This window comes from Ictidomys tridecemlineatus, chromosome 9 (assembly GCF_052094955.1).
Source record: "Ictidomys tridecemlineatus isolate mIctTri1 chromosome 9, mIctTri1.hap1, whole genome shotgun sequence".
Classification (NCBI taxonomy): domain Eukaryota; kingdom Metazoa; phylum Chordata; class Mammalia; order Rodentia; family Sciuridae; genus Ictidomys; species Ictidomys tridecemlineatus.
The window spans coordinates 2,138,999-2,152,409 of NC_135485.1; the positions used below are offsets into that span (position 1 = coordinate 2,138,999).

At 44.0% G+C, this 13,411-nt stretch overlaps 1 protein-coding gene across 23 annotated transcripts in view; it reads left to right on the forward strand.

The window, feature by feature from the left end:
• Positions 1 to 13,411, forward strand: part of Grk4 (G protein-coupled receptor kinase 4) — an 87,378-nt gene that overhangs the window by 50,845 nt on the left and 23,122 nt on the right. For all 23 annotated transcript variants that reach the window (XM_021722146.3, XM_078020899.1, XM_078020898.1 and 20 more), the window contains 3 exons: positions 5,479 to 5,568; positions 6,555 to 6,763; positions 12,026 to 12,163. In XM_021722146.3, the coding sequence (XP_021577821.1) occupies positions 5,479 to 5,568; positions 6,555 to 6,763; positions 12,026 to 12,163 (437 nt within the window). The remainder of the gene's footprint in view (positions 1 to 5,478; positions 5,569 to 6,554; positions 6,764 to 12,025; positions 12,164 to 13,411) is intronic.

Sequence of the window (13,411 nt, forward strand, 5' to 3'; positions counted from 1 at the left end):
TGTGTCCACAGCTTCTGGGTCTTGACAGTTGTGCCACACTGCTGACCCAAGGTGACAATGAAGTGGCTGTGAGGAGGGAGGGAGGACACGTTGGTGTGGGATGGGGTGCTCTTCAAGCTGTGCTGGCTGTTGGGGAAGGAGCAAGATGCCGAGCTGTGAAATGGGCGGCTTTTATGTGAAAAGGAGGGAGATACCAAGGAAGGGTGGCGCAGGGCAAGGAGGTGAGTGCAGGCCAGGCTGGAGCAGACTCAGGCCTATGCTGAGTCTTCTATGTAAATAGGAGATTTTCTTGTGTAGCCCCCTCCTCTCCAGAATTCCACCCCACAGACTTGAGCTGACCTATCTTTCCCAAATCTGATCTCTGCCTCCTTAACTTTGCAAGTCCTTCTGCTGAGCTTAGGTCTGCCCTTCCTGGCCACGACCTCCTGGGGTCAGCCAGCTTTTTTTTTTCTCTTGGGAATCATAGACTTCTGCTTTCTGACCAGATTTTAATTGTTACTTTATTGAAAGGCAAATTTTTAAAAATATTTTTTTAGTCATCAATGGAATTTATTTTATTTATTTATATGTGGTGCTGAGAATCAAACCCAGTGCCTCACACATGCTAGGCAAGCACTACCACTAAGCTACAACCCCAGCCCTGAAAGGCAGATTTTTAATCAATTGTTCATTCTTGGCCAGAAACAGAAGTTTTGACATTCTTAATGTTAGTGTATTCTGCTTTGTTAATTATTTTTCCATTAAGTTTAATGATTTTTGTGTTTTGATGAAATCTTTGTCTATTCCTACACCATAAAGTTTTCTGCATTTTCTTCTAAGAACAGTATTGTTTTATCTTTCCCATTTACTTCATCTGGAATTGGTTTTGTGTCTGATGTGGAGTAGCACTTACAGCCCTTTATATATATATATATATATATATATATATGGGGGGGGGCTGGGGATGTGGCTCAAGCGGTAGCGCGCTCGCCTGGCATGCGTGCAGCCCGGGTTGGATCCTCAGCACCACATACCAACAAAGATGTTGTGTCTGCCGAGAACTAAAAAATAAATATTAAAAATTCTCTCTCTCTCTCTCTCTCTCTCTCTCTCTCTCTCTCTCTCTCTCTCTCTCTCTCTCCCCTCTCTCACTCTCTCTTTAAAAAAAAAAAAATATATATATATATATATATATATATATATATATATATGTGATCAGTTGGCCCAGCACCGTTCATTGAAAAGGTCATCTGTTCTCTCGGCAGCTGTGGGATCTACTTTGTCAAAAAGCACATGTCTTTGTGTGGGTGGCTCTTACTGTAGATCTAGAGTCTGTTCCCTTGCTTGATCTTTTTGTTTATCTGGCTGTACTCCCTAGTCTCTGAGTCACAGCCCCTCATTTCTTCCCACAGTTCTGAGCCATTTAAGCTGTAGCAAGTCTGTATTTGGATTCTGTCAAGTCTTCCAGTGTTACAGGCCTTCAAGATTGCCTTTGGGGCGGGGTAGCTGAGATTGTGGCTCAGCGGTAGAGCGCTCCCCTAGCATGGGGAAGGCCCCGGGTTCGATCCTTAGCACCACATAAAATTAATAAATAATATATATTGGGCTGGGGATGTGGCTCAAGCGGTAGCGCGCTCGCCTGGCATGCGTGCGGCTGGGGTTCGATCCTCAGCACCACATACCAACAAAGATGTTGTGTCCGCCGAGAACTAAAACATAAATATTAAAAAAAAAAATTCTCTCTCTCTCTCTTAACAATATTATTGTTAAGAGATCTCTTAATTGATCTCTTAACAATATTGAATCAATTTATCAATGTTGATATAGATCTGTGTATTGGGGTCGGGTCTCCTTTAATTTTTCTCAATATTGCTTTATAGTTTTCATTTAAAGGGCTTATATATTTTGTTATTTGACAGTTTTTAATGGTATTGTTTTTAAAGTTTCATTTTTTACTTGCCTGTTGCTAATAGTTAGAAATACCACTTCCCCCGTGATTTATATTTCCTATTGTGTGGTGCATTTGTTAAATGATGAACTAATATTGGTACATTATAGTTTATACTGAAGTATGTTGTTTACATTAGAACTCATTCTCTGTGTTGTACATCCTATGGGCTTTGACAGATGTATATGACATGTGTCTATACAAACTGCGTTGTTCATTGCCCTAGAATCTTGTGTTTCACCCATCCTTTCCTCGTTCTCTTCCCCCAACCTTTGGCAAGCACTCATCTTCTTACCCCCTCCAAAGTTAGCCTTTTCCAGAAGGTCAGAGTTGGACACATACAGTATGGAGCTTTTCACCTGCTTTCTCTTGCTTAGTAATATGTAAGTTCCCCCACATCCTTTGGTGACTTGACCGCTCCCTTAGTGCTGAATAATATTTCACTGTCTGAACACCACCATTTGTTCATCCATTCTCCTACCGAAGGACATTCTGCTTGTTTCCACATTTTGGCAATTATAAATGAAGCTGCTGTAAATACACATGTGCAGGTTTTTGTGGGGCTTAAGTTTTCAATTCATTGAATAAACACTAAAGGGCCTGATTGCTGGATGTATAAGCTTAGAGAATGCTTTAAATGCTAGCTTAGAGCTGGCATTGAGCTGCTTAGTTTTGTTAAAAAACAAACAAACAAACAAAAAACTGCCAGCCTATCCCCCAAAGTGTCAGCACCTTCTCGTTCCTGCCAGCAGTGATAGAGTCCCTGTTGCTATATATCCTTACCAGCAATTGGTGCTTCAATGCTCTGGGTTTTTGTCATTCTAGCAGTGTATGGTGGTGGTGTATTACTATTTAAATTTGCTATTCTCTGATGACATGATGTTAAGCATCTCTTCATATTTATTTGCCTTCTGTATATCTGTGGTGTCTATTCCGATGTTTTGCCCATCTTTTAATTGGATTTTTGTTTTCTTGTTGCTGAGTTTAAGAATGCTTTTTGCATATTTTGAAACCATCCTTTATCAGATATATGTTTTAGAAAGATTTTCTCCTAGTCTCTGATTTATCTTTCATTTTCTCACTAGTATCTTTCACAGAGAAGTTAAGTATATATGTGAGTATATATTTATGCCAAGGATTGAACCCAGGACCTTGTGCCTGCTAACCAGCACATGCTTTACCACTGGGTTACAGCTTCTTTTGGGTCCTCCTACATACACATCATGACATCTGCAGAGGGGTTTATGTCTGCCTTTCCAATTCTTATGCCTTCTTTTTCTTTTTCTTGCCCTGTGAAACAGGGTAGGACTGTCAGTACTGTGTTGAATAGAAGTAGCCCCTGGGGCAGCATTTCAACATGTCACCCTTAAAAATGAATTTGTTGGAGGGCTGGGGATGTGGCTCAAGCCGTAGTGTGCTCGCCTGGCATGCGTGCGACCCGGGTTCGATCCTCAGCACCACATACAAACAAAGATGTTGTGTCCGCCAATAACTAATAAATAAATATTAAAAAAAAAAGTTAAAAAAAATGAATTTGTTGGAGTATTTTTGTAGAAATACTTTATCAGATTTAAGAAGTTTCCTTTTTAAAAATAACGAGTGGAAACAAATAATGAATGGTAGTTAAATGTTGTCAGTGCCCTTTCTATCAAGATGATCATGATTTTTTTCTTATTATTGTAGTTAATTTCTAAATCTTGAACCAGCTTTCGTTACTGACATAAATTCACCTTGGGCATGCTGCCATCCTGTGCAAAGATTGCTGCATTCACCTCATGTATAAGGGAGGGGATCAGTTCTGCTTCTGAAGTGCCAGTTGAACTCCAGAATCTGTTCTGCTGGCTCTTTCCCAGCAGTAGCCCTAGGCCTCATCTGAGTTTCCAACCTCTCACTGCTGCTAGTCTGGGTAGGTTGCAGCTGCAGGCTGCAGAGGTCTCAGTGAAGTCGTGCTCCTGCTTTGTACAGTGTGTGTAGGAACTGCCACCACATGCAACTCACCTCTGTAGTCTCGCTCTGGAGGCCAAGTACATCCAGACCACACTACCACCTTGGCTCACCAGTGCCTTCAAGGTATGACTCCTGTCATCTGGGGGGCTCTCCCAGTGTGGTCAGCATTAGTGCCAGCCTGCCCCAAGCAAGATCCCAGGGACATTTGTGCCCTTGTATGACTCACAGAGCAAGCCATGGTTCAGAAAAATTTTCTTGTGATAGTTCCTGTTACCAGGCAAATCGTGTGAGAACCTCCCTTTGTGGCTTCCTTACCTCCAACTCTCCGTGTCAGAATTTGACACAGTGACTCCATTTTGATTCTCACAACTTCCATAAAGTCCCAACCTCCAGGAGTGCAGGATGTGACTGTGTTTAGAGACGGGACCTTTACAGAGGTAACCAAAGTAGGATGAGCTCATCAGGGGCTGAAGAAGTATCTCAGAGGGAAAGCACTTGACAGGCCCTGGGCTCCATCTCCAGCACCACAGTCAATAAAATGAGGCAGTTAGGTTGGGCCCACTTCCAATTACAGGTGTCCTTATAAGAATATTTTCCACAATGTGTTATTTTTATGGGAATTCAATAAATGTTTACCCCCTATGCCCAAGGCATTCACACATTGTATGGCTCTTTGAATGAAGTGCCCTAATTGAGATTGTTATTTCCCTGACTCTATTACATTTGTTCTCTAGGAAAAAACCTCCATATCATTCATAGATAGTTGTCCATGATAAGCCTCCTGGTCTGGTACTCTGACAGAAAGTATTTGCTGTTTTATAGTTGATCTAATAGTCATTGTATATTCATATGTATACCTGGTAAGTTATAACAGGTATAATAATATAGTGTTTATATCTTATGTGGTGATTGTCTATGATTAAAGAACTTCCCAAACATAAATCTAATTTCTAGTTGTTAGTGAAACTGAATGCACTGTGTAGAATTTTATTAAATGTGAAAAGGTTAAATGTAATTTTTAAAAATGTTTTTATTTTAATTTTTTTTTAGTTGTCATTAGACCTTTATTTTATTTATTTATATGTGGTGCTGAGAATTGAACCCAGGACCTCACATGTGCTCCCTAACATTGAGCCACAACTCCAGCGGTTAAATGTAATTTTATATTTAAAGATTTCAGAGTTTGAGGTGCTAGTTTTTTCATCCATGGCTTTTAAGACAATTTTTTTCTCCAGTTGTTTCTATTACTAAAATGGTATTGGGGGGCTGGGGTTGTGGCTTAGTGGTAGAATGCTCACCTAGCACACGTGAGGCACTGGGTTCAAACCTCGGCACCACATAAAAATAAAATAAAGATATTATGTCCACCTACAACTAAAAAATAAATATATTTTAAAAAAAAAAGGTGTTGGGGCAGGGTTGTAGTTCAGTAGTGGAGCACTTGTCTAGCATGTGTGAGGCCCTGGATTCAATCCCTGGCACCACATAAAAATTTAAAAAAAAAAAAAAAAAGGTATTGTTTCCATCTACAACTAAAACAATATTTTTTAAAAAATGGCATTGCTTCTCCCTATGATCTGTCTATCGTGTTTCAACACACACAGGACACATCCGGATTTCAGATCTTGGTTTAGCCTTGCAGATCCCAGAAGGGGAGATGGTTCGAGGAAGAGTTGGAACTGTTGGCTACATGGGTATGTAAAAGACCACCTCAGTGGTCTTCGGCCTTTCCCTCTAGATGCCAGAATGCCTCTGAACAGAGCAGTTGCCACACAAGGGGCCTGGTGCTCCTCCTGACACGGTAGATGGTTTCAGGTTGTTGAACTACTGAGGAGGCCCCTCGACTATACCCCTCTTTTTACAGACAAGGAATGAGGCCTTGGAGGTCTCTGGAGTCCTGAGGTCATACCACCGCATGAGGGAAAGTCAGGACAAAGCTGTCGGTCCCCTCACTTTGCCAGTATCCTTGTGCATGTGGACTTTGTAGACCTCCTGGGAAATCATCTTAATCTGCTTCTTCCAGGGAATCTGTGGGCAGAGCCAGCCCAACCCTGTGGCCTCTGAGGGAACTTCAAGCCACTAAGAGCCCTGCAGAAGATCCCATGTCACCATTCCTGCCCTCACTGGCTTAAGGGATTTACACTCACTGGCAAACAGTGACAGTGCACTAGGGACACCCATGGGTGGCTCTGAATGGCGGGCATCCCCTCAGAAAGCACCTTGGCCTCATGGTGTTCTCCTGCCAACTTGAGCTCATCCCGTGTGTACAGACATCACATACCACAGAACCCAACAGTTCCAAGCATACGATTTTGTGGATTTTAGTGTATTCATAGTTGTGCAGCCACCACCAGTTTCAAAACATGTTTTATCACCTTAAAAAAGAAACCTGTGCTCATTAACAGCCACTCTTTAACCCTCCCCTTCTAGCCCTGGGCCCGGCCACAGGAGTTTACTTTCTGAATTCTCGCTCACTCTGGTTGTCTCCATGCATTGTTCTATTCCATCTGTTTCATATAAGCAGAATGATGTGTTATTTGACCCCTGTGTCTAGTTTCTTTCACTTACTATAATGCTTTTAAGTTTCCTCCATGTTGGAATTATATATTAAATATATAATTATTTAGAATTGATAGATTTTAAACCAAAATTTAATTGAATTTTCTGTATTGTTATTTAGCTCCGGAAGTTATCAATAACGAAAAGTATACATTTAGTCCTGATTGGTGGGGACTTGGCTGTCTGATATATGAAATGATTCAGGGACATTCTCCATTCAGAAAATTCAAAGAGAAAGTCAAACGGGAAGAGGTTGACCGAAGAGTGAAGAGGGATCCTGAACAGTACTCTGCCAAGTTTTCCGAGGACACCAAATCCATTTGTAGGATGGTGGGTCAGGCTCTGCCGGGAAATTAAACTTCTAACTCACTCTGGTAGTTTTTGTGGAGCAGGCAGGCTTTTCCCAGCTCTGTGCAGCCCCTGGCCCAGCACGAGAACCCTGTGGAGGAGGCTTAGACTCTGGTGGCAAAGCAGGTGTGAGCAGTGGTCTGATCCTGGGTGGATCCTGAAGGCAGAGCCTAGGGATTTGCCCATGTGGAGGGGAGGGGTCTAGGCTAACTCCAAACTGATGGCCTGAGAAGAAACAGCTAGGGAGGGGAAGACTCCAGAGCCAAGATCTTGCAGTAGGGAGAAGAGGTGATGGAGGAGAGTGTGGGTGGGCCCCTCCAGAGTCTGCACCTAGTAAAGCTGGCAGAGTAGATGTGGGCAGGGGCTTCTGTATATAGGTCCTCAATATCAGTGGAACAAGGTAGGTGTTGGGGGTATAAGGACAGAGGAAACAGTTGAAGGACTAGGGAGTGAAAGAGGGTTCCCCAGAGGGGTCCAGTGGATTTGCAGTGTCCCTGCCCCACGCAGTGGATGGTACAGGCTCAGGCAGAACAGCAGTCATGCTGCCCAGCTCTGCAGTGTGGTGGAGCAGGAGAGAGGCAAGGGGGCTGGGCTGTGTGCAGAGGACTGGCTTGGTGGTGGGTTGTGGACTCTAAGCACTGAGAAAAGGGGGTGCAAGGTGTAGTGGCTGGAGAATAGTTATTTTGATTTCCTCTCATTGTGTTTCCACATATGAAACTATGGGTGCTGCAGGCTTGTCACTGAGCTGTGGGATCAGCTTGTTTTTTCTCCCAGCCAACTCACTCTGTTTGGAGGTGACGACCTGTCACAGCATTCCGATCAAGCTATTATTTATATTCAGTTTGCTATATATATATTTGGTACTAGGTATTGAACCCAGGGAGCACTTAATCACTGAGCCACATCCCCAGCCCTTTTTTATATTTTATTTTGAGGCAGGGTGCTTAGGGTCTCACTAAGGTGCTTAGTGTCTCACCAAGTTACTGAGGTTGACGTTGAACACGCGATCCTCCTGCCCCAGGCTCCTGAGCCACTGGGATTACAGGAGTGTGCCACTGCACCTGGCCAGTTTGATAAATATTGACTGAGTGGTTTGCTCTACCCTCGACAGCTGCAGGAATGTTAGAAATAGAGCCTGTCCCTAAGGAGCCCACAGTTTAGTAGTAGGCCTAAAACCCATCAAAATGATAGATAGAAAAAGCAGTGGGTGCCATAAACAAAGATAGAGACAAGAGCATAAGGATTTGGGGGATGAAATCCCACTGTGCTGGCCGCACTGGGCAAGAAGGTGATATCTACGCCTGGGGCAGTGTTGTGAATAGCCAGCTCTGGAGTTTGGTGGTGAATCCATCTTTCCGCCATGAGCTCACCTCTCCGAGTCCCAGTCTCTATCTATAAAATGTGGGTGGGAGAACTTCTACCTTACAGGATTATTGGGAGGATAAAATGAAATAATGCACATAACATGTTCAGTATCATTTAACCTTCATTATCTGCTAAGAGAAGAAACCCAACTTAAGCTGGGTGCTGTGGAGCATACTTGTAATCCCATCTACTCAGGAAGCTGAGGCAGGAGGATCACAAGTTAGAAGTCATCCTGGACAACTTAATGAGGCCATAAGCAACTTAGTGAGATCCTGTCTCAAAATAAAAAGGGCTAGGGATGTGGCTCAATGGCAGAGCACTTTGGGTTCAATCCCCAGTACTGGGTTGTAAAAAAAGAAGAAAGAATGAGTTAAATTTCAATGAATAGATTGGACGAAGGCATCTCAGAGAACACCAGTAACTTGCACAAGAGTCACACAGTCCCAGCAGAGAGCAGGGAGTGCAAAGCACCTGCAGGGATAGGACCTGGGCCCGGGCCCAGGCCCAGCTCAGGTGTGCAAAGCAAAGGAGGCCTTGCCCTGTGTGCCTTCCCATTTGCTGTACAGTGCCACCTGCAGGCACTGCTCCCTGTGCATCTGCTGAGGGACTGAGCCAAGCGAGGGTTAGGTCAGGGTGTTCGCTGGTGTGCAAGAGAGAGATGACAGGAAAGGAAAGAGAATAGGTACAACTGTTGGCTTTTTACCGTAATCCCGATGGGAGTTCACACTAACCTTACATTAGATAGCTTTTATAATTTTTAAATATCTTGTTTAATTTTCACAATGGATCACATGTTACTGTAATAGCCACACAGTTGAAAAAGAGTTTTATTTCTGTGACTCACACTGTGCAGCAGGAGCAGTTGTGCCGGACTTTGTCCTCTGCCCTCTGCCACCTGCTCGGCCATGTCTTAGTACACTTGGACTACCATGACAAAATCCCTAAGCGTGGGTAATGTATAATAATAGAAACTTACTCTCACGATTCTGGAGTCTGGGAAGTCGACGATCAAAGTGCTGCCAAGCAGGTTAGGTGCCTGATGAGGGCTCAAGTTCTGGTTCATCGCTGGTGTGTTCTGATTGCTCACAGGGTGGAAGGGGCAGGCAAGCTCCTTGGAACCTCTCTAACAAGGACACACTGATCCCATTCACAATTGATATAATTACCTCCTGTTAACACTTCACAAAGAAGATCAAGTTTCAACATATGAGTTTTAAGGGGACAAAGATATTTAGGCCATCCATGGTGTTCAACTGGTATGTGTCAGTAGCAGGCTTGATAATGGAGTCATAAAACCTCTGAGATGTAGGAATTGTATTTAGCATTACACTTAATTTTTAGGTCTGTGTCAGATTAATAAAGCATGCAAAGAGTAAATGCACTGAGCAATTTTTATTGAGCACCTGGGGACAGAGCAGTAGGCAAGAGAGTCACACAGTCTCAGCTTCAGGAAGCATCGTAGACTGGCAGTAAACAATTAGCCAAAGGATTAATTCACAACTATGGTAAAGGAAAAATAGAGGATGTTTGAGGCTGTCCTGCTAGAGGAGGGGAGCCTGATCCAGTGTGGGCCGGGGAGCAGGGAGCAGGAGGAAGCTGGGGCCTCTGGAGTTCATGACTCTGCAGGGTGGTTTTCTAGACACAGGCCTGGGCACACAAGTCTGAGGAAGGAAAACAAAGAATATCTAGAATTCATCTGTTTGTCCCATGCTCCCCCTCCCCACCCATTATGAGTCAGCCTCCTTAGATCAGAGAAAACATTCAGCATTTGTTTTTGGGGGGATTAGATTCTAGATAGGGAAGAGGGGTGGGAGGGAAAGGGACAGGGCAGGGGATTAGCAAGGATGGTGGAATGTGAGGGACATCATTATCCAAAGTACATGTATGAAGACACGATTTGGGTGTCAACCTACTTTATATTCAAACAGAGATATGAAAAATTGTGGTATATATACATAATAAGAATTGTAGGGGCTGGGGATGTGGCTCAAGCGGTAGCGCGCTCGCCTAGCATGCGTGCGGCCCGGGTTCGATCCTCAGCAGCACCACATACCAACAAAGATGTTGTGTCCGCCGAGAACTAAGAAAAAATAAAATAAATATTAAAATTCTCTCTCTCTCTCTCTGTCCCCTGCCCCTCATTCTCTCTTTAAAAAAAAAAAAAAAAAGAATTGTAATGCAAAAAAAAAGTACATGTGTAAATAAAGACAGGAATTGGCATGAACATACTTTACAAATATATAAAAAATGGTGCTCTATATGGGTAATAAGAATTGTAGGGGCTGGGGATGTGGCTCAAGCGGTAGCGCGCTCGCCTGGCATGCGTGAGACTTGGGTTCGATCCTCAGCACCACATACAAACGAAGATGTGTGTCCGCCAAAAACTAGAAAATAAATATTGAAAAATTAAAAAAAAAAAAGAATTGTAATCCATTCCACTGTCGTGTGTTCAAAAAAAATCAATATAAATAAATAGATAGAAACAAAGAATATGAGGCTGAAGGTCTAGGGTGGGAGCTGGAGCCCTTCAGATGAGCTGGGTCTGGAGACGGATTTCTGTTCAGAAGAGCTGTGAGTGCTGGCCATCAGCTTTTGGAGTCTGTGTGGGGCCCTAAGTAGATGCCCCCCAGGCTCTGCAGGTCTCCGTCACATTGGGTTTAGTGTTGCCACTGCAGTGCCCAGCATCTGTAAGCCCGAGTAAGCATGGCTTGGCCATGTGGTAGTAAAGCCTTAATTCACAGAAACAGCTGGTGGGATGTGGCCCTGGGCTGCAGCTCCCCAACCCTTGGTCTAGGCTGTACTAACATTCCAGATTTTTAATGTGTTGCTAGAATGGCCTAATCTTTTCTTTCCTTTTTTTTTTTTGTACTGGGAATTGGACCTAGAGGCACTTCACTGAGCCACATCCTCAGCCCTTTTTATTTTTTGAGGCAGAATCTCACTGAACTGCTTAGGACTTCACTGAATTGCTGAGGCTGGCCTCAAACTTGCAATCCTCTTGCCATAGCTTCTTGAGTTGCTGGGATTATGGGCATGTGCCACGGTGTCTGGCTCTTTCTTTTTCTCTTCATTTTCTTTTTTAATATTTTTAGTCGTAGGTGGACACAGTACCTTTTATTTTTATATTTATGTGGTGCTGAGGAATGAACCCAGTTCTCACAGTGCAAGGCAGGTGGTGTACCACTGAGCTACAACCTCAGCCTTTTGCTTATTGGTTCTAATATAAGAGACAGGGTTCTTGCCGTGCTAGTCTCGAACCCCAGGGCTCAAGCCATCCTCCTGCTCCAGCCTTCTACGTACCTGGGACTATAGGGACTACCACCCCCAGCAGCCTATCCTTTCTAGATTTGATAGTAATTGTGGATTATTTGAATTTGTGACAGTGGCAAACACATATGAATTTATACATTATTGAAAGAGACACTTTTATTAATTTTAAGAATATATAGTTTCTAGAACCAGGTTTGCTGAATTTTTGCCTTAACCTTAGTTAGCTGATTGATTTAATGAATAGATTTAAAGTGGTTTCTAATTATAAATATAATTTAGTATTAAAATGATGTTTCTGAAGTTCTCAACTGTTTTATTTCCTTTCAAAAAATTCCCCTATGACATAAATATTTTAACTTAAGGGTTAATGTAGCCAAACCCTCGTTTACTGGTAGCTCAAAGGCAAAATTTTAGTTTTGCCTTTTGGGAAGCATCCTGTGGTCAGAATTCATGTGGTTTGGTAGACAATGTTACTTTGAGGTTGAAGTGACTGTGTTTACACATATGTGCTTTCTGCTGTCCCTGGCTCCTTGGTTATTATGGAGTCTGTCTTGAGTTTCTGATTTTATCCTAGGAGCTTAAGTTGACCCATTTTTTCCTCTTGTGCAGCTACTCACCAAGAATCCAAGTGAGCGGCTGGGCTGCAGGGGCGAGGGGGCTGCAGGAGTGAAGCAGCACCCGGTGTTCAAGAACATCAGCTTCAGCAGACTGGAGGCAAACATGTTGGACCCACCTTTCTGCCCTGATGTAAGTACGCTGCCCTCAGGAGCTGGTGTCTGAGAACACTGATCCCAAACAGATACGGTATCTGATGCCATCGTGGTGTGGCTTCAGCTCTGTGGGGCAGGTCATGTCTGCTGCAACCTCCTTCCTCACTCCCAGCCCCCTCAGCCACTCATAGACACCTCACCACCACCTCAGACCTCCCTGGCCTGCCCTTCCAGGCCCTCCCTGTTACACAGGTCCCTGTTGTGCTCTGGGTCGGTTTTACCTCTTGTCCTGTGCTCACTTTCTCACAAGCAGTGCCCTCCTGCTACTTCAGTCTGGAACAAGTCCCCGCTCCAGTTTTCATAAGGTCCTGGGATGATAGCCGGGCCCCACCCTGAGGACCCTGGAGCTGTCACCGTGACTCCTTTTGGGCAGGCTATTGGTATCAAATGATATCATGTCTCCAAAGTGCTTAGCATAGGGCAGGGCACTGGCCTGTGGGAATCCAGCACAGCATAAGTGTAAGTAAGCACATGAGTGCACAAATGGCGGAGGCGGGGAGCAGATTTCAGATCAGCAGACTTCTCTTTATTCAGTGGTGGGGTCAATTGTTCAAATACCTGATATGGCTCACTTTCAGGGATAAAATAGCTTCTGGCCACAAGGTTCTGGACTTTATTCACAGCCTTAGCAGAGCCAGGCCATGGGAGGGGTTAGTTACTTTTGGCAGGCAGTGGCAGGGCCAGGTCATGGGAGGGGTCTGGTGGCAAGATCATTTAGGGCAGGACAGGAAGACAGGTAGGTAACCATATTCTTTATTAAATAAACTCAGAGCAAAAGCAGCTTCAACTCTATCCTGAACAGCCTGCTACAGACCCTCTAGAAACATGAAGGCGAGGAAGTGTTGTAGGGTTGGTGGAGTAGAGATAGGTGTATGATTAAAATATTCTTAGTAGTAGTAGGACTTGCTCAGGACTTGCTTTGTGTCTTTATCTTCACATTATATGTTACAGCTTCCTTGGAATTGATTCCCGTGTGACATATTTAACAAATGCCCACTACCTGCCAGTCAGCGCTATAGGTATTAAGGCACAGGGAGAACAAGACAGGCAAGGTCTCTGCAGAGATAAGCAGTAGGTCAGGCTGACCAGCACATTTGGAACAGCATCATCTGACAGGAGTCCATGACAAGAACCTCAGATGGGCCATCTGGTCTAGAGAGGTGGACTGCTTAGGGTCAGGAACAGGGAAGGCAGGCTCTGAGGAGGGACCATTTCCATAGTTCTG